This window comes from Sciurus vulgaris, assembly GCF_902686455.1.
Source record: "Sciurus vulgaris genome assembly, chromosome: 9".
Taxonomy (NCBI): Eukaryota; Metazoa; Chordata; class Mammalia; order Rodentia; family Sciuridae; genus Sciurus; species Sciurus vulgaris.
In genome coordinates, this window is record NC_136469.1 from 40,101,470 (window position 1) to 40,128,730 (window position 27,261).

Below are 27,261 nucleotides of genomic sequence, written 5' to 3' on the forward strand. Positions count from 1 at the left end.
AACTACTAATGACTAAAGCCATCTCTCTAATAAGTCTATTGGGAAAACAAAATCCTGCTTTTCTATTTAGAAAGCAGCAGAGCTTTTAGTCATTCTCCATCTGTTATTGGTTAGATCACAGAAAATGACTTTTCCTGGGGGCTGGGAGTGGGCCATTATATTTGATCTTACCTCACTCTGTTCTTTCTAAAGATCTGCATTGCTGAAACTGTGGTAATATTTAGATTTAGTGACACCAGAGTTTTTTGTTTTTGTTTTTTTTTTTTTTTTTTTTTTGTGGTACTGGGGATCGAACTCAGGGCCTTGTGCTTGCAAGGCAAGCACTCTACCAGCTGAGCTATCTCCCCAGCCCGACACCAGAGTTTTGTCAGGTATTTTAATATTTTATTGACCTTTATTTTCATAGTTATTTATAAATAGGGATAAAATAGAGAATTGGGGGAAAGTTTTTGTATTCTCTGTTAAAATATCTTACCCAAATTCAATTCACTTATTGAAGCAAGAAAACAAACCTCTACCCTTTTCTCTGATTGGTGGATCTTGCATAAACTTAGACTAGCTAGGGCTAATTCTGATCTTGATCTTGATTTGATCATGATTATACAGCTGAAGCTGGGAATGCTGTTTTGATGAGTGTGCTACAGTTTGGATCCTGAAAGTCCCCGCAAAGCCCATTATTGAGTTTAGTCTTCATTCTAAGATACTATTAGGAGGTGGTAGAACCATTAGGAGATGGGGCCTTGTGGAAAGAAATCAGGTTATTTGGGGTGCGCCCTTGAAGTGGATATTGGTACCCTAGGCCCTTAATAGTTCTCCCTTTTGTTTTCCAGTCACCATGAGGCAAGCAGCTCTGTTCTATCATGTGTTCCCTGCCTTGGAATACTGTTCCACCATAGGCTCCACAGCAATGGACCAATGCAACATGGGCTAAAACCTCTGAAACTAAGCCAAAATAAACCTTTCCTCCCTAAGATTTGGTTAAATCAGATGTTTGCTACAATGATCAGATGCTAACTTAAATAATAAAATGTACCCCAGAGAAGTTCATGGTCCTGGTTAGTAAGCTTTGGGAAAACTATAGTAGAGCATGCCCAGGCACAAACAGGAATAATATATTCTCTCATTCATTAGTATTTTAAGAGATTATTTTTGTTCACTATTTCAAATGATTATTTTTGTTCACTCTTCCCAACATTTTTGGTGAATGAAATAGCCCACTTAAAACATAATTTCTGAAACTATTCTCTTCCTTAGGCTTCCTGGTGGGAAGCTTTGGCAGAGTCTGCTGTAATGCTAATGAAGGAGATAATTTCCTATGAATTTTCTTTCTTTTTTAATGACTTTATTGAGATATAATTGATACACAAAAAATGCTGCACATATTTAATGTATCCAGTTTGATGAGTTTGTGTGACCTTTTAATCAGCACAGAAAAACTGCTTTAAATTGCCTGAGTTTTGATAGCTGAAAAGTATTTGCTTGACTGTTGGAAAGAAAGTATGATGAAATATATTAATAGTTTTTCTTCTCCAACATGTATTACCACTCTTTGGCACAGGGGATCCAAATTTGTAGGGCCTTGGTAACTTCCTACCCTTCTTTCATTTATTGTCTGGGCACTGGTTCCAAAAATTTCCCATTTTATGATCATCAAAATGCATGTGTTCTTTCTAAAGTAACAATTGATGACAGAGCCAGACACAGTGAATTTATTGAAATGTAAATACCTTATAATCATGCCTTAGTCAAGGAGGCCAATCATAATTGCATTTATTGCACATTGTAAAATAAGTGAAGATGATCCCAAACTTCTTAAAGCTACAAAAAATAAATTTTTTTTTCTTTATTTTTTTCCTGATCTGTTGTCAAGTTCTTGGTGACAACAAGAACTTGGTGATTCTTGGGCTCCATGGAGGTTGGACCAGAATGTTTAGCATCAGGAGAGTTCAAACACACAGCATTCCAGAGAGGTTGGAAATTTAATTTCAATATTACAAAGCAGTCAATTTGCATAAGTACTGTTATAACTCAGGGATGACTCAATATTTAGCAACTGTATTCTTTACATTCCATTCCTAAATAAGCAACAACAACAACAACAAAAACCTAACTGTCTCTCCCCAAGATTAAGGATTCCTCCTTTCCATTCTCCTTCAGTCATTTATTCAACCATCCATATAAGATACCATTTTTCTCTGCTTACTACAAGCCAGCCACTGTCTCAGGCTCTGAAAACACAGCAGGCAAGATCATGGACAAAAACAATGCCCAATGAGGAGAGGAAGACCAGACTGTGCAATAAACAAAGAGAAGTTGCCCCAGTTTTAGCAACTATTCATACCAAAGGGGGAAAAAAAATCATTCACAAAAGTTAGCACAACCAGATGTGACACCATGGTATGTGATTTTGGCATAATCATAAGCAAAGTCCCATTGAAACAGTAAGGAAATACTCGCCTACTTTACCCTTGCCTAACTCCAAGCAACATGATATGAAGAAAGATGCCTTCTACACCGGGAAGAGAAAGGGAGTTAAGTTCAGGCATCAGACTTGGAACTTAGTACCAAACCTGCTACAGAGAAATCCAGTACTGTACAGAGAACATCATGGACTCCAAGCTAGTGCCTGTGGATAGAGTACCTGGACTCAAGTCAGCACTGGCAGTCAAGGGACTATGTCTACCATCCCTCTCCTGACTTTGAACATCACAGCACAGAGAAAGACTCCATGCACTGAAAGATAAGGTGGGTTAGTAAACACAGAATTTTTGCCTCAAAACACCTTGAACAGGCCCTCATAGTTAACTGTAACACAGGAAGAAGCCCAAAGCCCCTGTCTATAGACCAGTTCCTATAGATGAAGCCTTTGAACTAGCCCTGGTGACAGAAGGAGGTTTTGCATCATAGTGGGTAGGGTTCCTGTTCCACCCTAATCAGTCAAAATTTCTAACAGCTGTAGTATAGGCCTAAGGTATACCCAGGAACTGGAGTTATAAACTTCAGATGCAAACAGGGTTATCATGAACTTTGGTGATCATAAGATTGACTCCACCATAAGACTGATTCCTCCTCTGAACTTGGGTAGAACACTTTGGAGAAAGACACTGTCTGCTGTGGAATAGACAGGGAAGTAAGTCTAGGACTTTGCCTTGGAGCTTAGTGCTAAACCTACCATGGGGAAACCCAACACAGGGCAGAGCCTAATGAATGCAAGCCCGTGCTTACGGAAAGAGCTTCTAGATTAATCTTGAATCCAAAGGGGGAAAAAATCATTCACAAAAGTTAGTACAACCAGATGAGACATCTTGGTAACAGGCAGAAACCTGAAGCCCTGGTTGTACAGATTTCTATTCTGTCCTGTGTCATGTCTGGTTGACTACAGGAATCTCAGGACACAAATATATCACAGTACCTGGAATGTCTTAGCAGTGTAGACTTTGGTCCCGCCCTTGGGCTGTGCTGTTCCTGGAAGGCTATGGGATCTGGGCACAACCTAGCATTACAATGACCTGTGACCACAGGATTGCCCACTCCATTCCTCTCCCAACTCCAGGGTGCACAACACTGAAAGAGTTAGTGTCTGCTTGGAGGAAAAACAAGGAAGTAGGCACAAGTCATTGTTTTGGAGTCTAGAGCCAGATCTTCTATGGTAAGGCCCAGTGTCTGAGCAGAACCTAATGACTATGGGTGTGGCATCTGTGTTAAGTGGATACTCACCAGGACCAACTACCCTTCTTATTCACTACTTCAATCTGTCCTGGACAACACAACAGTTGTAAATTTGAAACAAACTTGGGTTTTAGGTACCATCTAATATTGAGACAGTGCTAACACATCAATCATAGTCTTTCAGCAAACCTGAACTTAGGGGACCATGTACTGCTGAAACAACAGAGGTTAGCAAAGGCTCAGAGAAATTGATAGATGGCCTGCTTAGAATTTCTAGAAAGAAAGGTAAAAACAAACACAAATTTTGGAGACTAAATTAAATACCTAATTGTTCAATGCACACACATCAATATATGTCAAAAAACATCAAAAAATGTCTGGAATCTGGAATCACCTAAGGAATAAAATAAGATACCCAATACCAACCATAAAGCAATTGGTATGTATAAACTCTCAATTTAAAATATCTATTTTAAGGAAATTCAACAAACTTTAAGCAAAAGAAAAGAGACAATCTAGTAATTTATCACAAGAAATAATTCTAGGGCTGGAGTTGTGGCTCAGTGGTAGAGTGCTTACCTGGCATGTGTGAGGCCCTGGGTTCAATACTCAGCACCATATATAAATAAATAAAATAAAAAAATCCATTGACAACTAAAAAATATTAATACACAAATATTGTTTTTTAAAAAAAGAAATAATTCTAAAATATGCAGTAGAAATTCTGAAGCTGAAAAGTACTTTAAGTAAAATGAAAACATGAAAGAAGGGATCAATAGCAGAATCAATCAAACTGAAGAAAGAATAAGTAAGCTTGGAAGATACACTACTTGAAAATACAATTGGAAAAGAAAAATATAAAAAGAGAAAAGAATGAAAAGGAATGAAGAAAATTCCAGAGAAACAGTGGGGTAGCATGAAAAGAACAAATATTTGAATTATTGAAATAAAGTTCCCAAACCTACAGAAGGATGCAAATATCCAGGTAAAGCAAGACAAAGGACATCAATCAGATTTTACTCAATCTTTAAGTCTACTCCAAGACATATTAGAATTTTGCTCTTAAAGGTCAAAGACAAAGAGAAATCTGAAAGCAGCAATAGAAAATAAGCAATTAACACAAAAAAGTATTCCAATTGCCTGACTGCAGTCTTCATATCATCACCTAAGAAGTAAACAGGGAGTGCAATAAGATAGTCACACTGACACTGGCAATCAAGAGTGATGTCCCCAGAATAACTATGCTAATGGAAGTTCTACAAACTGAAAAACAATATGATAACCAGAAGGCATAAAACTCACTGGTACTAGTAACTACAAATTCAAGATGCTCAAATATTGTAAATGTGGTGCAAAAATATTTTACATACTTTCTCTTAAAACTACAATTCAACATAATTAGAAATATAATTACTACATTAACATTTTATTTATTGCCTAGTTTTAAGTTATAAGCAACACAAAAACACGTAAATCGCAACACCAAAATTCAAACTGTGGGTAGAAATAGAGTGCAAGTGTAAAGGTTTTTATTCACATTCGTTCCTTCTTTTTATTTATTTTATTATCTTTTACATCAGTGTTTATTTGCTGTCATTTTAAAATAGCTTGTTATAATCAAAAGATAGCTTTTTATAGGTCTCATGGTAATCACAAAGCAAAAACTGTATACTAGATACCTACAAATTATTAAGCAAGGAATTAAAATATACTAAAAAAGAAAAACCACTTAATCACAAAGGAAGACTCTTAATGATAGAGAAAAAAAAAGAAAAGAAAAGAAGAAAATGGCAGTAGTAAAAGTTTACTAGACCTAAAGGGAGAAAGAGACTCCAAAAATAGTAATAGTTGAGAACTTTAACACCCCACATTCAAGATTGCGCAAATCATCCAGACTAAAAGTCAGGTAGGAAGCTGCATAGTTAAAAGGACCCTAGATAAAACAGTCATCTACCCAACAGCAGTTGAATAAATACATTCTACCCAACAGCAGTTGAATAAATATACATTCACAGCAGCACATGGAACTTTCTCTCATTGTCTACTGTCATTGACAATGCCATTCTAAGTCAAGCCCTGGTTTTCAGCTACCTAATAGGATTATGGGCTTTTAAATGAAAACAAAAAAAAAGTTATCTATTCTTCTCTAAGGGATGATTTGGACAAATTCCTTTGTGCTTTTTTCCCTATTATGTCATGTAGAATTAATTACCATGGCATTCCCTGAAAATCTTCACTTAACTCACTGCTCTGTCCATAAACAGCGCTTATTCATCTGTGTTTAATTTTTTCCCACTGAAACAACTTTTTATCTGTGAGACAAAACAACTCTTACTAATCTCATAGCAAATAAATGTGCTGACTAGATATAGCACTTTTCAGAAAAGTTTTAAAACTATAATAGTCTTCATCAATTAAAAATAAAGATTAACTGGGTCCTTTCTCTGTGTAACAATTATAATAATTTGTAAGGGCAAATACTTGATACATTCAAATATTGCAAGAACATGATTGCTATGCCCATGATGTTAGTTTGAAAAATCCCAACTCTTATTTATTCTTGCTTTTTATTTAATTTTGTAAATGTATTCACATATAGTAGTCATTGAGCAAATGGCTTTTTAAGTCAAATATGTATAACATAATCTAAATTCTGTGAGCACGTAGTTCTTTTTATTATTTTAATAAAGAGTTGGCATGTATGCACATTAGGAAAACATTTCATTCTAATATGCATTTCTAATGCGAATCAGCTTATTAAGATGACAGAATCTGGAGAAAAACATAAACGAATATACTTGATGCAGCTGCTTATTTAAACTCGAAATCACAAGGGAATGACTTTGCTCACTGACATTATTTTATATTTTCAAACGGGGAAAAGCCAAAGAAATAGATTTTCCAATTTGTTGGCATACTTTTACTTTAAATACTGTATGTAAGCTGTTAACAAAGTCAAATTGCCATTCTATCTAGTAAAGTCTACAGTATATCCACTCTTCCTACCTGTAGAACTAAATTTACTATAATCCTCCCTTAACTGTGGCTTTGTTTTCCATAGTTTCAGCTACTCACTGTGGTCCAGAAATAATAAATTAAAAATTATAGAAGTAAATGATTTGTTATCTGAATAACATAAAGGAATTTCTCACCATATAGGGTCACTAAACAAGGGGCATACATCATCCCTTTGTCCTGCATATTCAATTTGTAGATTCACCCTCACATTAGTTACTAGGTTACATATGGGCTGTTCTGATACAGCAGTGTTTGTGCTCAAGTAACTTATTTTATTTAATAATCGCCCCAACTACAAAAGTAATGATGCTGGCAATTTTAGTTACTTCACACGGTAAAAACAGTCCTATTTTATTAGTTATTACTGACCTGGCCCCCCAGCCACCAAGTGGTGCAGTCAGCCAACTGGTCTCTACAAAGAAGCTCCCAGGCGGTGAAGCAGCAGGGCGGTGGTTGTGTTGGCTGAAAAGCACAGGCAGCAAGCACCATACCTGCCGCGGTACAAAGCCTGCCATGGAAGCATGGGCCTCCTGAGACTCAACGGGTTAGCACAAAGGAGCTGGGCAGCCAACATGTCACCTTGTGGCAGCCTGGCTTACACACACTATGTGGATGCCGGGTGCACCAAACACCCCACTGAACATGCGCAAGTCAGTGACGTTAACCTCCTGGAAGCAGGGGGCGGAAATGGAATTAAAGCAAACCTGAATCAGATTTAGGGCTAACCAATACAATTATTACTTTTCCAAACCCAAAATAGCATAAATTTGAACCAATGGCAGTGACCTAAGTGCTACATAAACACACTCGGAATGAGAAAACCTACTACAGGTCCCCTCTTGCATTGCAATGAGTTCCTGTTTTTATTCTTCCATAAAATCTTCTCTTAACACATCCTTGTCTGTGGAATTCATTCTTCAAATCCATGAGACAAGAACCCAGAAAGAAAAAGAAATTGATGGTGAGCTTCTGGGGTTTGCCTCAAAACTGGAGGATATCTCTCTCCAATAAGAGTTGCAACACTTCCCGCTTGCAGAGGCTTGCAAATTTATGCAGACCCTACACACCAGCAGAAGCTGAAAATAGAGTTTAATCTCAAAACTTCACTTTCATTCCATTAAATTTTACTATGACCAACTGATACTAAAATTTATCACAGATGTGCATGTATAGAAAAACACAGTATCTGTAGTGTTCAGCATTATCTGTTGTTTCAGGCATCCTTTCAGGAATCAGAACATATCACCTGCCAGATAAGGGAGAACTAAGGTATGAATTGAGAAATAATTATCCATTTTCTTCTGGGGGACAATTTGTGTCGGGAGTGGTGAATGAATCATTGCTTTGACAATGACAGCCCCCAGAGACAGGGGCTGACACCGCCCTTGTTAATTTCTCCTTGCAAAGGTGCCAAGAAGTATGCAGGTTGTCTGGTGATGCTCTGTTTGCCATGATGTTTATTAGTTCATGACCTGAGGTTCAGGTACCAGCCACTCAGGGGTTGAAGAATGAGGGTACAAGCTGATGGCTGTAGTTAGGCTGTTCAAACTTTTGACCTTGGTTCTGTTTTGTTTTGTTTTGTTTTTAATAATTTTTAGTTGTCAATGGATCTTTAATTTACTTACTTATATATGGGGCTTAGAATCCAACCCTGTTCATTGCACAGGCTAGGCAAGCGCTCTGCCACTGAGCTACAACCCCAGCCCTTCGGTTCTGTTTTAAAGCAACTTTCTCACGATGAATTCCTTTGAGGTAAAAACCCCTATAAAATAAACGTACAGAGGCTGCTCATTGACGGTCATCCTCCATCAGAGGTCAGAGGTCCCCCTTTCTCTATTTTCTCTCTTTTCCAATCCCCTCATCAGCCCAGTTCCAGAAAGTGGGTAAATGGTTGCACTGGAAGTGACAAATTTACACAAATCCCCTTCTGCTTCTTTCCCTGGCTTACCTCTGTGGCTTTATGAAGTCCAAGTCTCCCTGTATTGCTTTGCATATTTCCAAATTTGACCTAATCCCCATTTGGCTCAATCACTACTACTCCCAAACCAAACCCATAATTTGCCCTCTCGAAATCCTGCTTGTTGATTAAAAAATTATTTGTCTTCAATCTCTTACAAAAACATGTTCATCCCCATATTGACTTTAACAAAATATGGCTATTCTTTAATAAAATCATTTTCCCAGTACTTTTAATTAATTAATTGGAGACTGATTTTTCTCCCATATCCATTTGACCTTAGGTATTTCTATGCAACCCTACTCTTTCAATGTCCTTAGTGACTTCACAATCCATGTGAATAAGCCACTCAGAAGAAGTCTGGTCTCCTTTATATAAAAAGTTGGTCATTAATCTTTCTTCCTTCCAATGTATTGGACCTAGGGTCATTCTACACTGGGGTACATTTTCAGCACTTCCATTTTTCAATTTTGACACAGAATCTCAATAAGTGACTGAGGCTGGCCTCAAAATTGCAATCCTGCATGAGTCTCCCAAGTCACAGGAAGTACAGGCCTGCTACCAGCCCACCTACTTGAATGTCTTTCAGACATTCAAATGTCAGTGACGAATTTGTCAAATGTTCTAACACTAACGTTATCCATTTCATTAAATACCATTCTCTTGAAAGTTTAAAATTTTACTTTGTAATGCATTCGCATTTTATTGTTGAATATTTTCTACACATAAAAATCAGTCTCAGACTGAAGGACTAAATGTATAGTAACTGACATTTATGCTAACAGAGTGATGAAGAGGTGGACTGAATGAAGTCTATTTCTACAACTGGTTAGTTCATTTTAGCAACAATTGTTTGCTATAACAAGTTACTAACTGGGATGTTAAAGATTTTACCCTCTTAAGTGCTGCTTTTTAATATGTCTTTTCTCTATACAAAGAGGACTCTGGACACTAATTTTCTTGAAAATATGCAAGAAAAACTGTAATATATCTTCATTATGTGCAGTAAGAATAGAATGTGTGCAGCAAGCTTTCATGCTGCATTTATAAAACTTCACAAATGAGCTATATTCTTTAATTTGTGGCTGAAAGTATTTTAGTTATATATTACATTCTCTAATAATAATATCTTGTGAATTAGCAGATACTATTAAGACCTTTTCCTTTTATTCCTTTAAGTTAAATTATTTTTAAATTTTAGATTATGATATTACATGCTTCCAAGTTTATGAATGTGTAATAAAGATTATAATACTTGACATAGAAGTTCTTAAAAAGCACCTGTAACTTGAAGCAAAAAATCAAAAATAATATTTGTGTTATCAATAATCAAAAAAATTATGGTTTTTCTGGGGAAACCATTAGAACCCTCTTTTTTTCATATTTGAGTATTGATGAATGCAATACTGACATTTCTACTACATACTACTAAAGGAAGGAGTGACTACTATGGTGTAGGATGTATTCAGAAGAAGCATCACTAAAGATCCTATTCAGATTAAAAGGAAATTTAAGGAATACTAAGAACAACTCTATCCCCCAAATTTGATAACATAGAAGAAATGGACCAATCCTTTTAGATACAATTTTCCAAAAGTCATGCAAGAAGAAAGTCTGAATGCATCTGTATCAAAGAAATTGAATCACTAATAAATAACCTTGCAAAACAGAGAGTATCAGGTTGAAATCAGTTCACTGTGAATTCTACCAAACATTTAAGAAATATTAAACCAATTCAGTATAATTTCTCTCAGAAGAGAGAATACTTCCTACCTTTTTTTATGGGACCTCCATTTACCAAGCACCAAAACCAAAATTAAGAAAAAAAAAATAACTACAGATAAATATTTCTTATGAACATACATGGGAAAATCTTCAACAAATTATTAACAAATCAATTAAATAATATATAAAAATAATTACAAACTTTAAGAAGTTGGGTATTTCTTCCAGGGTGTAAAGCTGGAAGAGCATTCAAAAGTCAAACAATATAATCTATCATATCTACAGCCTCAATAAGAAAAATTGTATGATCATATAAATGCATGTAGAAAAAGTATTTGACAACATTCAGCATTCATTCACGATAGAAACTCTAAATAAACTATGAATACAGGGGAACTGACCTAACCTGAAAAAGAATAGTTAGGACCACAAATTAATCCACAGTTAACATCATAATTAATAGTGTGAAACTCAAAACTTTTGCATTGAAACCAGCAAAATGGCAAAAATGTTCCTTCTCACCACTTCTTATCAACATTATACTGAATTCCTAGCTAATACAGTGAGATAAAATAAGGAAATTAAAGGTACACAGATAGGGAAGGAAAAAGCAAAATTGTCTTTGTTCAAATGTCAAGTTGGTATATGTAGAAAATCTTAAAGAATTAACAAAAAAATTCCAGAAAAATTATATTAAGTTTATAATAAACAAAAGATTATTGCTGTCCTAGATACAAGAGATTTTAATAAGTACAATTGAGATTGAAAAAAATGCAATTCAAATTAGCACCTCTTTTTAAAATGAAATAGCCAGCTACAAATATATTAATTATGCATAAAATATATATAAAGAAAGCCATGAAATAAAAGAAGAATCAACAAAATGGAGAGCTATTCCATCTTCATGAATAGTAATTCAATATTGTCAAGATATCAGTTCTTCTCAACTTGATCTATAGAGTAAAAGGAACCTCAATCAAAATTCTAGCCAGTAATTTTCTGGATATCAAAAAAACTAAGTCTATAGCTCACCTGAAAAGGCAAAAGACTCAGAAGAGACATTACAATATTGAAGGAGAAGAACAAAGTAGGACTTAACCCAATTTCAAGACATATAATATAGCTATTGTAATCAAGACAATGTATTATTGGTGAAAAGAAAAGGTTAATAGGTAAATGGAACAGAATAAAAGGCCTAGATACAGACTCTCCTAAATATCTTCACCTGTTCTTTGACAAAGGCACATAGGCAATGCCATGGGACAAAGTTTATCTGTTCAACAAATTATGCTAGAACAACTGGACATCTAATGATTTAAAAAAAAAGAAAGTGGATATAGAACTTGGACTCCTCACAAAAGTGACTGAAAATGGATCATGTATCTAAATGTGAAATACAAAATTATGAAATGTTACATGATCTTCGATATGGTGAAGACATTTGTCATCAGGGAAATTCAAGTTAAAACTACTACAAGATACTATTAAGCACCTATTACAATGGTAAAAATCCAGAACTCTGACAAAATCAGGTGGGAATATGGAGGAAAAGAAACTCTCATCCACTACTGAATCAAATGGTATAGATACTTCAGCAAAGTCCAGTGGGTTTCTTATTACACAGAACATATTCTTACCATACTCTCTGTTAATCATGCTACTTGATATTTACCCAAAGTAGTTGAAAGCACATGTCCACACAAAAGCCTACACATGCCTACTAATCGCAGCTATATTAGTATATGTCAACACTTGGAAGTAACCAAGTTGTCCTTTTGCAGTTAAATATAATGTGTGCAAAAGGAAGTCAGTAAACATGATATTCCTAGCATATTCCTTTCATGGACTTCTTGTATACACATGGCATAAATGTGATGACAGGAAGTGTCAAGTTTTTAAAATATACCATAAAATTAACCATAAAAGATGCCATAATGTTATGGAAATTGCCTCTCTAACTTTAGCCCTGAAACCTATGTCCACTGTAAGTACAAAATACAGTTTAAAATATGTTACAGGAATCAGCAAGGAATCAGCAAAATTTATTGTTTCTATTGTTATTTTTCTGTCTCCCAATCTGGTCTCTCCTCTCTATTACTCCATAGGATGTGTCCACAGTTTTGGAGAAATCTTGTCTACTGTATTTCACATTTCCACTACTCAAGACAACTAATTAAGATTATTAAATCATGGTTTGTTTCCTTTAAACAAGGGTTCAGATATCACTGATATGTATAAACTGTGTTTTGCCAAGATGGTTCAAAAGAAAACCCTTCTGAACATGGCATGGTATGGTAGTGTACACCTGTAATCCCGGCAAGTTGGGAGGCTGAGGCAGGAGGCCTCTGAGTTCAAAGTGAGTTCAAAGCCAGTCTCAGCAACTTAGCGAGAACCTATCTTTAAATTGAAAAAAAAAATAAAAAAGACTGGGCATATGACTCAATAGCTAAGCACCCCTGGGTTCAACCGCTGGTAGAAAAAAAATAAATAAAAGACCTTCTGTTTTTAATTTCTTCTCCTTAATAATTTTAATGCATATCATCTGTATGAAAAAATTTTCAAGATTGAATATGTTATAATTGACCCTTGATTGCTGAAAAGTGCTGGGTTATCTTAATAATTCAATACCTCACATCATTTATTTATATATTGTGCAAGAGATGTGCTTAGTTGTTGTTTACCTAGGTCTATGAAAAATTCATAAATCAGCTTTTATTGATTGATAGAAATTAAAGGTTACATAGGTTCCAGAACATATCAGCAGTGACCTTATAAAATCTATTAGACAGAAAAATTGTAATTACTTTTGAGATTTAAGGTGTAAAAGAATCATCAAAAGTAGTTACCTCTTTTTAAACTGTAAAACATAAATGTTAATTGAAAATAATAATAATAATGATAAAGTAATATTTCTTTTAAATTTATATTCTCACACTCTGATAAACTGATTAGGTATATATTTATTATAAATTCCAACAATTGTAAAAATATTGTTTATGCTGCATTTAAGTAAGGTTTCTTATTTAATCATGAATCATACCTGAGTTAGTTCATTAACATCTACAAGTCCATTACTGTCTGCATCAAAATACTTAAACATTTGATCCACCAACAGCTTCTTCCGAGATATGTCATCGCCGTTAGGATTTTCATTTTCTTGGGTAATATATTTTTGATTTTGTAAATCTAAAAGCATGCTTTTCATCTTGCTGTATTCAGTGCTCTTGCAGTTATCTCCTGTAACAAAAGAACTAAGTTATTTTCAGAGCAATATTATTGAAAATAAATAATTTACTTTGTTAATATTTAGAAACTGATTAATACAGACAATGTATGAAGTACATGATATTTACTTTTCAATTTTGTATATTTTATAACATGGACAAGTAAAAAGGAATGGACTATTCCCAAGGTAGGATAGAACACTTTCATTTCTGTTAAACCTAATAATAACATATTTACTGTAGACTCTCATTGATTCTTTGCAGGACATAGGAAAAAACATGATAATTCCAAGAAGCTTCACAGTTTAAATACATTGTATCAATTTTAATCCTCATCATACATCTCTATATTGATAGTCTTACAGGTGAAGAAATGAAGGTTAGACTATACTTGATATTGCACTTAAACTCATTTATATATGACTTCAAACAATTATACCACAATTTAAAACGGAAATTCTTTAGACATTTTGGTTTATTTTGTAGACATTACTGATATATCCATCTATCTATATTTAACATTTTCTCTTCCTAACCTCAACTATTCTTAATGGCATTTAAGCTCATAATGGTATTCATCTAAAAACTGTATGTATTGCTATTCATTTCTCTGTCCTTTTAGGGTATATGGTGCATAACGTGATATATATTTGCATGTTGTATTCTGAAGTTTGAACCTTGAAAATCTTATCCCTCAACTAAAATATAAGCTATTGAGGTAACAGTATCTCTTCTGTAAATCCATCACAATACTGGTAACATCATGGTTAAGGAAAATAATTGTTTGGTTTAAAGAATCTCAAAAGATAAAACAAAACAAAGGAAAAACACAAAGAACTACTACAAATTTTCTAGCATCATCACGTAATTATTTTACAAAGGATTTTACTTATAATGGCCTCTAACAATGGTCTTTAAAAATAGCGTATGGAAATGAAATCCACAGTGCTGACAGCAAGTGTGATATAAAATATATTATATAAAATATGGAACATAATATAATTTGCAAGTGAAACAGTAGGTATTATATTAGCTGAGAATTTTGAACAACATATTTTTAGGAGAAAAAAAATCCTAGCTTTATAATTATGGTCTATTTTAACAATTAGGGTTTGACAGCATCTAAAATTTTAAAAGAAGATTTCTAAAGATGCTTATATATATGTCAGAGAAGTCTGGGGTTGAAAAACAGTATTCAAAGTTTCATTCTCTTTCAAGACAAGATGGAAAACAATCTATTCTAGAGAGATGAGAGACTATCGTCTTTCTCAGACATTGAAATGACTACTGTTGTTCAGCAATTTTAGTGTTTAGCAATCCTGTCAAGAAGTTCCTTTTTACAACAAAGTGTAAACTTGATGCTAAAGATTAAGTCAATTTTGCATTATTTCGTTCTCACTGCAGAATAATAATAAGAATATGTTTTCATAATAGCAAAGAACTCACTGACAAAAGAGAGAAGTAATCAAATCCGGAGTCATAGCTAGCAATTTTGGTGTCTGGGAAAGGATCACAAAAGGAATCTTAAAATAAATGTATTTGTGCTTATATATGCACACATGATTGCATCAGGTAGGAGAGGGATATATGATGAAAGAAAGGGAAAAGGAATAGTAGACCATTCCAAAAGTCCTATCTTGGTTCTCTGGATCTGTATCTCCTTGATTTCTCCTGAGTGCCAGAGGGCAGAGGATGGTGGGATGAGATGGTTAGCTTGAGATTACAGGCAATGGGGAAATCGGAAAGTCAGTGAGAAGCAGATGTGAAACAGGATTAAAGCCCTGAAAACATTTTAACTAAGATTTAAGGTTGAAGGAAGGGATAAGAGTTTGGATTGTCATACTCTAATTTTAATATAATCAAAAGAATGTGATCATTTTATTCTCACTAATGTTTCTACTCTCCAAATTGTTGTGAATCTCTTCTCATTTCCAGGCATTGGGGTGGTAACTGGCAATCCAAAGGAAATAATAATATAAACACTACAGTTACAACATTCACATTCTATGGAAATAAACCATAAACATGTATAAAATTATGTAAACCTTTGTAAAATACATAAATTTAATATAAATCTGTCACAAATTTCTTTTAGTAATGAAGGCTTTCTATTCACTAGGAACTCTATACATATTAATTCAGTTTATACATAAATGCAAATACCTTTTATAGATGAAGAATGAAGGCACAGATAGAGTAACATATTCATGGGTCAGAATGATTTATTTTTAGCATCACAGGATTTATTCACAGGAATATGTGTAAGCAGATGAAATGTAGATGAAATGAAATGAAAGATAAAATGAAGAGGATCAAAGCAACTTTTATTCCATAGGTCTAGGGGTATGAGTCTCACTTAGGGCAGAATGATTTTAAAGCAAAAATCATCTCTTTTATCCTCCAACTTTATTTACTCTGATCATGAGAACTGAGTTTTACATGGCCATTCAATAAGTGAAATATCAACTTTTACATGGATTCAGTGAATTTGTTGAAGGATTATTTGTTAAGTGATAAAATGAATATAATAATAAACTCCAGAAATACACCTGCTGTTATTACAATAGATAAAAAAAGAATTCACTGAAAGGAAAAAACAATTAGAGTACATGAGAGGTACTATACAAATTATGAAAAAGTACAGAACAAAAGTGAATCCAGGAAAACCTTACAAGACAGAGATGAAAATAGGGTAAAAAGTAAAATATGTCCTTTGCATTCTTCATAGTGGAGACTTTAATTGTAGACTTTAATAGGTGACTTTATAGATTTTTAGTGAATAAATGAAGCATATTTCATAATACAATGGGTTAAGCACAATGTGAGGAATTAAAAACATTAAGGATAGCACTTTAATAATTTAATGTGTTTAATCACATAAACTCTTTTTAATAATGATTGATGGGAAAGGAAAAGAATTAGTGCAGTTAACAAAAAAAGAATAGATATCTCAACATTAAGACTCCTTTCCCAGGGCTGGGGGTATAGCTCAGTTGGTAGAGAGCTTGCCTGGAATTAGGAGGCCCTGGGTTCAATCCCCACCACTGCAAAAAAAGGAAAAAAAAAAAAAAAAAAACTATTCCAAATCAGGTAGGTGTGCAGAGTTTGTTTGTTTGGTTGGTTGCATTGGCAGCATCCTTTCCCAAAACCTAATCAACTACCCTTTTTGGATTAGCAAGCTAGGAGGAAAAATGTTTTCCTGGATTCACTTCCTGTCTGGGAGATGAGTAAGAAATTCACACTGCTATTCCTGTGCTTGACATGGACAGTAATCTGGTAAACAAGACAAAGCTCCTATTTTTTTTTTTAATATCTGCACATCATCTTTCTTCCCCTGGGTGCAGTGACACTGCGAGTGTGCTGATTCTTGACTCAGAGTCATTCGAAGGGCAGTTAGAATTCATTTGGCCTTGTGGAGCCTGGTAGTATGCAAAATCGCTGACACTCAAATGTCTGCACCTGTGTTGCTGGCAGTGCCTCTCCAAGTCTCCACAGAACTGTGGATAATTACATTTTATATATCTGATAGTGCAACCATCAGTTCTGAGTACATGATAAGTGCTAAAAATTATAGATTATATCAATTTTGCTTAGTATAATAGGTTTTGCAAAGGCTGTGATTTGTTCTTATCTCTTTGAAATTACACTTTTCTCCTTCCCTGCCATTCTCCAGTAAAAAGTACCAATTCCTTTTAAAACAAAATATTTAATCAAAAGCAGATAAGAATATATTTTTTCTCTTTTTAACATTTATTGTTACACATTGATTATTTTGATTCCAATATAAGCTGAAATCTTAAAACCCAAAAAATAAACGTGAAATGTTTTCATTTGGATGTCAGTTTTATTCATACATCAAAAGCTATATTGGAGCTACTTTTCCTTCCAACTATTTAACAATTGCTAATAAAACACTTTAAAATGTTTTAGACAAGTATTTTATGTTTGTAGCACATTTAATTTGTGGCACACGTAGAATATGTCACAACTTTAGTTGATTGATTTAATATTTGTATATGAATCAAATTCAGTATGGAAAATTATAATGCTTATGTTAATTTAAATTGTTAAATTATGCACATAAAAGAACTAAAATTATCTTGACTAAAAATAAGCAGAACAAAATCAAAAAGAGATCTTTATTAACCACTGATATTTTTACTATGTCCATAATTTTGCCACAAGGTCATTAGCTACAATCTGTCAGTAGGCAGCTATTTTAGATTGGCTTTTTTTCACTTAACAATATGCATTTAAGTCTCCATTATGGCTTCAGAGCTTGATAACTGATTCCCTTACAGTGTTTAATAATATTTCATTCTATGAATGTATTACAGTTAATCATTCCAATATTGAAGGGCACCTTCATTGTTTCCAAGGTTTGATGAATATTAATAAAGCTTCTATAAATATCTGAGTGCAGGTTTTTGTGTATGGACATAAGTTTTCAACTCACTTGGTAAATTCTAAGAAGCATGATTGCTGGAACACAAGATAGTACTATGTTTATTTTTGTAAAAAACTGCCAAACTGTCTTCCAAAGGGGCTGTATTACTTTATATTTCCACCAGCAATGAATGACAGGTCCTATTGCTCAACATCCTTGCAAATTTAGTATTGTCAAGTTTTAGATTTTTGTCATTTTTATAGGTTTATAGCAGTCTGCCACTGTTGTTTTAGAGTGAACTTTAAAGTTCATAAATAATCATATATTTTACAAAAGACTTTGGTCTCTTCCCTCATTTTCAATTAGAAAAAATTGATTTGGGGGGAAATTAAATTTAATACCACACTAAGCATTGTGAAAATGTTAAAGGAAAATAACTAAAAATGCAATTAATTCCACTGACATGTTTACTGATGAATTTTGAGAATTAATCTTGTTGGAAATAAAAGGGGAGTGTTATAAGTTGAAAATTCATTCTCCAAACAGGTACTTAGGGTATAAATTGACAATTATGGTCCACACTGCCATTGACAACTGTCTTCAAATCTATCCAAGCAAAACCACAAAAGATTTTGATTTTGTAGTTTGGTAGATGCAATTATGTAGTAGAATTTCAATAAAGGTGCTCTGTTATCCAGTTCACTTTGCTCTCTTAACCCTGAGAGAACATGAATTAAAATGTTTTTGAGTGTTCCTATTACATCATCAAATGCAACATGCTCTGGAGTAAGTGGCCTGCTCAGCTATCACTTCCTTTCCTCCTCTCCACTCACCATCCTCACAAGCAGAAAAATGTGAATTGAAGTTGCAAGGAATTCTGGCAGAAAACCGCAGAATAAAGTAGAGCACAGCATAAGGTTTAAACTAATAATCTGGACTTCTTGAGAAAATAAATGAAAAATATACATGTATTTTAATCCAACCACTACAACGTTTTAATATTAGCTAAAATAACTGGTGGGATGCATTGTTTTGATGTTCCATAAATGTAATAGTTTTCAAAATCATCCTTAGAATGAAAACAATACAAACAGATATGCCTTCAGTAGCATATAAGAAAGTTGAAGCTGTTAAAGAAGTTGTAAATTAAGTTTTTTCTAATTAATCATTGTTACTTTGTGATAACCTATCTATAAATACCTTGTATAGGCCATGCAAGGCCTTACTTTTTTAATAATCCTACAATTGCTCTTAGAAATATGAGTTCATTCAGTTTTACATATTATACCACATAGATCTTGTTTTCATTATAGCAGCCTGTGTTTATAGTTTATTCATTTTTATTCATATTTCCTTGTATTTTATTTATGTTAGAAGTAAATATATATGAAAGAACTTTAATTTTTTAAAATTTACCAAAATTATTTTAAAAATTAACCAGATTACAAATAAGTAAATCTATCACTGTATCAAATATAGCCAAAGTAAAACTCATGTGATTCTACTCAGAATAGTTTTCTTAGTACTTCTGAATAGTATATAATCTTTTCATTTATTGAGTCATATTATATAATGTGCCTTTCAACTAAAATGTTTGTTTATATCTATGCTACACAAGATATGCTCTGCACATCTATGAAATAATCAAAATGTGACTAACTTTTTAGGTAGTATTTATACTGCAATTACTGTGTGCTAGTACCATTCTAAGTATTTTACATATGGTAACTGATTTGATTTTATAATGACCTAAAAGTAAGTATAATAACCACACCATATCCTTGAAACATCTGACTTAGCATGAGGGGGTATGGAACTTCTAGTTCTAGAACTAGAGCACATATCTCAGAAGTTTCTCAGGAAGTATTTGTAACTTATAAGAGGCATCTATTCATCTCATGAGAAGACAGAGTATTATAATTTTTCTCTTATCTCGATTACTCCAAAAACTTCTATAGAATTCTGTGTAAACTTAAAGTATCCTGAGAACTTGCTGCATTTGTGCAATCTGATAAATGATCTGAAAAATAAATCATATTTCTTATTCTTCTTTGGGTCAGAAAGGTCTTTTGGTTGACATGATTTTTAATGTCTCCAATAATTTTTGAGAAATGACATAATAATAAAAATAATAACTTACCAAGACTGTCTAAATGGCATGATTTTATATATAGCTAACAATATAACTTCAAAAATTGTAAATCAAGTTGTGACAAAACTACAAAGCAGACTTGGTAAACCACAGTTATAAGGAAAAATTAAAATGCAGACACATGAGAACTGTATATCAAGTAGCCATTAGATGTAGACATGTGATCTGGACCAAAACCCCAACATGTGATTTTATGTAAACAAATGTACTACTCTTCCTTAAGTATGAAGTTTAAAACTAACTTTACATACAGTGGGTGGTTGAGGCTAAGGTTAATTTGCTTCCTGATGTTCTTCCATGACCTCTAAGTCATTTGGCTAGTTTGGGGTTAAAAGTCCCCAGTTACATGCATAATTATGTCCTTTCCTGATCACTGAATATCTTAGTCAAGAGTTCATATATTTCTTATATCCAAATATTTTAGCTACTCTTTGTCTCATTTATCACTCATTTTGCATTTATAAAAATGCAAAAGTGGTAGCACAAAAATAGGAAAGAAATATTCTGTGTTTTTTACCACTATATCCCATACATATCCATCCTTTTTGCCAAACAAACAAAAGAGATGATAGTTAAAAATATGCACTGATTCCTGCTCATGATTATCATACAAGATTAATCATCAAGAAAACTTCTTTCCAAAGTAAATGTAACTTAGTCTAGATAACCTTAAAGATTCAAATATCATTATATCATAAGAAATGTAACAACAGCAATTTTATAGCATTGTTATTATTTTAAGGTAGATGTTTTGATGTAGGCTCAATCTTGAAGTGGGTTAATGTGACTTTATAGCTCCTTAGACGTGGGAAGATGTATGATAGGCAAAGTTATCTGATCTTCTTATCTCAACACAATGATAATATGTAAACAAGTTATCTGAATAGATGTGACCTGCCAAAAGCCATGTCATTGTGGTAATTGAAAGTACATGTAACCTGTGTTTATTTCTTTTAAACACTGCTGACATTAAGGAGACGATATCCCATAGTCCAATCAGATTTCATATTTTATTTAGTCATGGCCTGGATGATAGTATCCTTCCTCACTGTCCTCCAGCCAACCAAATAAATACACGTGATTCTTCCCCATTGGCATTCCTCAGAAAAAGGATTACTCAGTTAAATGAATCTTGGTTAAATGAATCTTGGGTCTAGTAGTTAAATACTTTAAATGGTCTAGGGAAAATTTCTTCAGCTAGACATATAGCTGCCAGTTTCTACTCTATAATAATTCTTTGGAATATTTTCAAATATTTCCAAATAGTTTGATCCCTAGTTTTCTCTGAAATTTCAAACACTGTTCATACATAAAATACTGTACATTAAGGATGCTTGGTTTGTTTGGCTGCATATCAACTATATGCCAGTATTTTTTTAACCCATGATGTGCTGTGTTTTAGAAGATTACAAATGCTAACTTCAATTCCTCAGCATTACCCATTGCCATAGAAATAGAACACTACTTGACATTTTCTTGTACTCACACAGGAGAAATAAGAAATATGTTTAATATACACTTTCTTTTGAGTGTGCATTATATTTTAACAATATCTCATCATGACCTTGATCAAAGATATTTAGGAAGTAGAAAAGGCAGAAGCTATCAGCATGTTGGAGTTGAATAGTAGGAGACAGAGTAATTGCTTATTGAAATTTTTCACTTTAAGTGGCCGTGAGTCCATCCACAGAAATTGAGTTTATAAGATATTAGATAAATATAAGGAAATTGAAAAATTTTAAATTAGATGAGATTGAGGTAATTGTGGGATATCTTGGTAGAGACCATGATAAGGGAACAAGAAACAGACCTGCAGTTTGGAATCTGTGTAGTTCAGAAAATAGAAAGGACTTGATTAAACAGGACTTGTGAGCAAGTCCATGATTATAAATGAGACTAATGAAGCATTTGTAAGTTATGAAGTTCATTATGCTCAAATTGTGAACATGGACATTTATAAGGGATAGTATGCCATGTACTTACTAAAAAGTGGTTGCTAAAATAGTGATTTTAGTTTGGTGGAAGAAGATATGATGTTAGTTTAATTTATGTGCCAAAGTCTATTTTTTTTTTTTATTTTCTTTTTAGTTGTCAATGGATCTTTTATTTATTTCTATGTGGTGCTGTTATTGAACCCAGTGCCTCACACCTGCCAGGCAAATGCTATACCACGGAGCCACAACTCCAGCCCCTAAAGTCTATTTCTTGATAAGGAAAAATATAAGTAAGAATATGTTGCTTTTCTTTGAAATGCAAATGTTTTCTATGAAATCCAACTGACATTTTGATTGTCACCAAGAATGGGATGTGTGTGCATGTGTGTGTGTTTGCATGCACACACATACACGTTTGCATAGATCAAAACTGCTGACTGTACAAATCAGAATAATACCAGTACATGTAGAGATACACTTCTTTAATATAGTATTGATTTAGGCTCAAAAGAAGACATTGGGGGTTACATAATCAAAATTAAATTCAAGATAACTTGTACGAGGAAACATTTCTGTGTCATTAATTTGACTTTTTCATGTAAATTTTGCTACAATCTGAAATTATATGGTTATGAATATATTAACTTAAGAAAAAGTCATTAAAATGTGTGAAATTTCTAAAGTTAATAGACATAAAATTCCTAATTTTCACCTTACAAAAGAGCAGAAAAGAATTACTTAAGTAGTCCTTTTCATCTATGATTTCAGATGAAAATGAATTGTAAAGCTTTGAAGTCATTCATTTTCATGAGATGCAGAATTATTTACTAAGTACATTTTAAAACAATGTTAGATTTCAAGTTACTGTGGTAAGAGAAAAACCAACATTTTGCCTTTACACACAAATAAAATTCTTATTTTTCTCATTTCTTGTTTTAGTTGTCGTTTACAGACAATGGGAACAGAATCACTCTGCCATTGAAGATGACACACATTAATTTTCATATGCCATTTTTATATATGTGCACATAAACACTAATTCAAAATATATAATAGTTTGGTAACATTTATTTTCTCAAATTACATAAATTTTGTCTTTGTCTTCATAACTAAAATGAGTATTATATAATATATCTCTAGCGATCGTCATGTGTCTCAAATGTGTTCAGGCCATATATTTATCTCTAGTATAGTTTGGTAAATAAGTCTGAAATAAGGAAAGAGATTACTAAGTGTTACTAATGAAAAATTATTCATTATTTATAGCATGACTTTCTAGGTTATCTGATTCTAGCCTTTCACTGCCTTTGAGATATTTTACTGCCCCATAAATTGTAGATAACTGATAGAAAGAACAATAATTCTTGTCTGTGGGTGTGCAAATGTATTCTGACTGGAAGAGATTCAATTAACTTCTCCATTTTGTGGGAAAAGTCAGGTTTATCCTTATTTTTATGTTTATTTCCACAATTCTTAGCTTCATGTAGATTTGTGACTCTTTTGAGCTTCTTTGAAATAATTATAATATCTGCCCATTTCCCTGTAAATAATGAATTAATAAAATTTAATGTGTTCACTTTATATTTCTATGGTAATCATAACTTCACCTTTAAAAATTATCCTTTAACACTCCAAATACATATTTTTCTTCTTAGAAAAAAAGCAGAGACCTAATATAAGTTCAAATTGCTTATGATTGTTCCAAGCCTAAGTTTTATATATATATATATATAACTTATGATATATAAGCACATTTCATAAGCAAATTCATATGGATCAATTTTAACACATCTTCAGATTAACAAAGAATGTAACAAGAAAAGGGATTCCAAAGAAAACAAATAGAATGCATTTGCTTTGATTTTTCTGTTCTTTAATATTATAAAAAATAAGCTTTAAAAGATAGAAGTCATTAACTTAATTAAAACTCTTCTTTCTAAACAAATACATTATTCATACACAGTTTACATAGGTAGATATTTTAGTATTTTTAGTCATTGCAAATGCTTTCAAGGGGAAACTATTTTCACTTCTGGATTATGGTGGAGGAATTAAAAAGTAGGAATTCTAACAAGGTCATACAGTAAACAAAAATATCAGGATCAGTTTTTAATTATTTCCTGCACATAAAAATTTTTGGTTGAATCCAAAAGACTTCAAATCAGTGCACACTCTACTGGAGTAGCTTAGACTTTACTGCACCTGCCTGTGACTTAAAAGGTGCTCATCTGAGGTAATAGAACACTGGTAAGTAAGTAACTTTGCAAGTAAGTTTGTGGAAAAAAGAAAGCATCCCTACCTCCTAGTGAATACAATCCTACCCCAGCATGCCTGACTGAATACATGATGTACAGGCAGACGTTCAGTCCCACTTACTTTCTTGGCTGGGTGCCTTTGTGTGGTATACAATGTGAGGGCAACCATAAAGTCATTGTTTTTACACCAAGCAAAAAGTATTCTATTTTTAATTCTAACAAGAACCTTTTGATTAAGGATGCATCTAATTTTATGCTATCATGTGTATATTACTTTGCCAGAGAGTTTCATATCTAATGTAAACAAACCATCTAATAGTATTTAAAATAGTGATTAAAAATGTATTATGAAAATGCTGCTGTAAAATAACTATTAAAGAAAAATATTGAAAAGTCTCTACTAAGGCGGATTCAAGATGGTGGACTAGAGGGTGGCTGCGTTTCATGTTGCTCCAGGACTCAGGACTCAAGAAGAAGAGATATAGGGAGACTTGGGACCAACTCAAAGCAGCCGGGTGAGTCTCTCCCGTTGGGGAGGCGTCCCGAATGGGGCGGTAGCCCCGAACGCAGGGATCTTTGTGAAGTAGAGCTGCCCTACGAAGACACCTCTTCCCCCGCTGGAGCAGTGAACACGGACAACTGGGAGCATCAGAGAGGAGGCCGCTCAGCACAGCGCTGGGACTCGGAGCAACCCACCGGGGCTTTGGGAGGCTGCCCAAAGGAGGGGGTGCGTGGTGAGCTGTTTGGACTGAAAGCGACCACTCCTGAAAACCGGGGTCTGCCCAGAAGAGAGGGAGAAGCATGGGCTCGGCACGTCGCTTGGACTTGGAGCAGCTGCACCAGGGCTCCGGGCGGCTATTCGGAGGAGCAGCGTGGTGAGTGGTTTGGACTCAGAGCAACCACTCCTAAACACAGGGGGGTTGTCTTGAGGAGGAGGAGGAGCGCGGCGGGGTGCTTGGGCTTGAAGTGACTGCACCAGGGCTACGGGTGGCAGTCAGGACGAAGAGGTGCACAGTGAGTTCCTGAGACTCATGACGAACGCACCAGATCTCTGGGTGACTGCCTGGTGGAGAAGGTGGTGGGCAGTGGGTCACTTGGACTTAGAGCGACCGCACGGAACACCAGGTGGCTGCTGGAGGAAGAGGCATGTGGCGGGTCACTGGGACTCGGAGGGACTGTAAGGGGCTCCAGGTGGCTGCTCAGAGGAGGGGCCGCATAGCCAGGCGATTAGGTGCAGAGCAGGGTCCCAGGACCTAGGTGGCTTCTTGGTGGAAGAGCCGCACAAACAAACTGAGGGGCGGAGCAAAGGCTCCAGGACTGCAGGCAGCTTCTCTGAGGAGAGGCAGCCTAAGGAGATTCGTCTGCAAAGGGTGAGGCTTCCAGGCCCAGGAGGTAGGTCTGGGTCCCTGGGAACATTGCAGAAGGTTGCCCAGCCCAGGCGGTAGTTGTGAATTGAATGGAACCTCTGGGAGGGGAACTGACCAGCGAGACCTCCTCACCGGGTGAGTCCTCCCTGCCGGGTGAGGTTCTCCCACAAGGACTATAAAACCAGAGACACAGGCCCAAACTGGCCTTGCATCAGCCCACATCCTACTTCCCCTTTGGATGACTATTCATCAGCAAGTAAAGGTACCTCTGCCCACTAGCAGGGAATATACCCCACCGGAAGGCCACAACCCCTAGGGAGTCAGCTTCCTTGTGGAGCACCACATTATCAACTTCCTCCAAGACTTCAGGCTACTGAAGGCTAAGAGGGGATATACTAGAAATCTTCAGGGACATTATAAGTCAATAGAGGAAATCTGTAATATCACAGCGGTCAACTGATACCTGAACAATATGAGAAAACAAGGAAAGAAAATGCTGCAAACAAATCTAGATGTTATACCAATGAAACCCAACGACAGCATGACAGAAGAAACGACAGAAAGGGAGTTCAGAATGTACATAATTAAAATGATCAGGGAAGCAAATGAAGAGATGCAAGAACAAATGCAGGCACTGAATGATCGCACCAATTGACAGTTAAAAGAGCAAATACAGGAAGCAAAAGATCATTTCAATAAAGAGTTAGAGATATTGAAAAAAAAAAAAAAAACAAACAGAAATCCTTGAAATGAAGGAAACAATAAACCAAATTAAGAACTCCATAGAAAGCATAACCAATGGGATAGAACACCTGGAAGACAGAACCTCAAGTATTGAAGACAAAATATTTAACCTTGAAAACAAAGTGGACCAAACAGAGAAGATGATAAGAAATCATGAACAGAATCTCCAAGAACTATGGAATATCATGAAAAGGCCAAATTTAAGAATTATTGGGATTGAGGAAGGCTTAGAGAAACAGACCAAAGGAATGAACAATGTATTCAATGAAATACTGTCAGAAAATTTCCCAAATCTGAAGAATGAAATGGAAGATCAAGTATAAGAGGCTTATATGACTCCTGATATACAAAATTACAACAGACCGACACCAAGGCACAGTATAATGAAAATACCTAACATACAAATAAAGACAGAATTTTTTTTATTTATTTTTTTTGTCTGCTACTTATGTTTTTTTTATTTTTTTATTTTTTTTATTGTAAACAAATGGGATGCATGTTGCTTCTCTGTTTGTACATGGCGTAAAGGCATACCATTTGTGTAATCATAAATTTACATAGAGTAATGTTGTTTGATTCATTCTGTTATTTTTTCAATTCCCTCCACCCCTCCCACCCCTCTTTTTCCTCTATACAGTGCTTCCTTCCTCCATACTTGCCCCCCTCCCTAACCCTTACTCTAACCCTAACACTAACCCTTCCCTCCCCCCATTATGTGTCATCATCCACTTATTAGCGATATCATTTGTCCTTTGGCTTTTTGAGATTGGCTTCCCTCACTTAGCATAATATTCTCCAATTTCATCCATTTGCCTGCAAATGCCATAAT

At 34.5% G+C, this 27,261-nt stretch overlaps 1 protein-coding gene across 2 annotated transcripts in view; it reads right to left on the reverse strand.

Moving 5' to 3' along the window:
• The window catches only part of FSTL5 (follistatin like 5), a 782,217-nt gene that overhangs the window by 377,888 nt on the left and 377,068 nt on the right, over window positions 1–27,261 (reverse strand). For both annotated transcript variants that reach the window (XM_079154219.1, XM_079154218.1), the window contains exon 5: window positions 13,410–13,606. In XM_079154219.1, coding sequence (XP_079010345.1) covers window positions 13,410–13,606 — 197 coding nt within the window. The remainder of the gene's footprint in view (window positions 1–13,409; window positions 13,607–27,261) is intronic.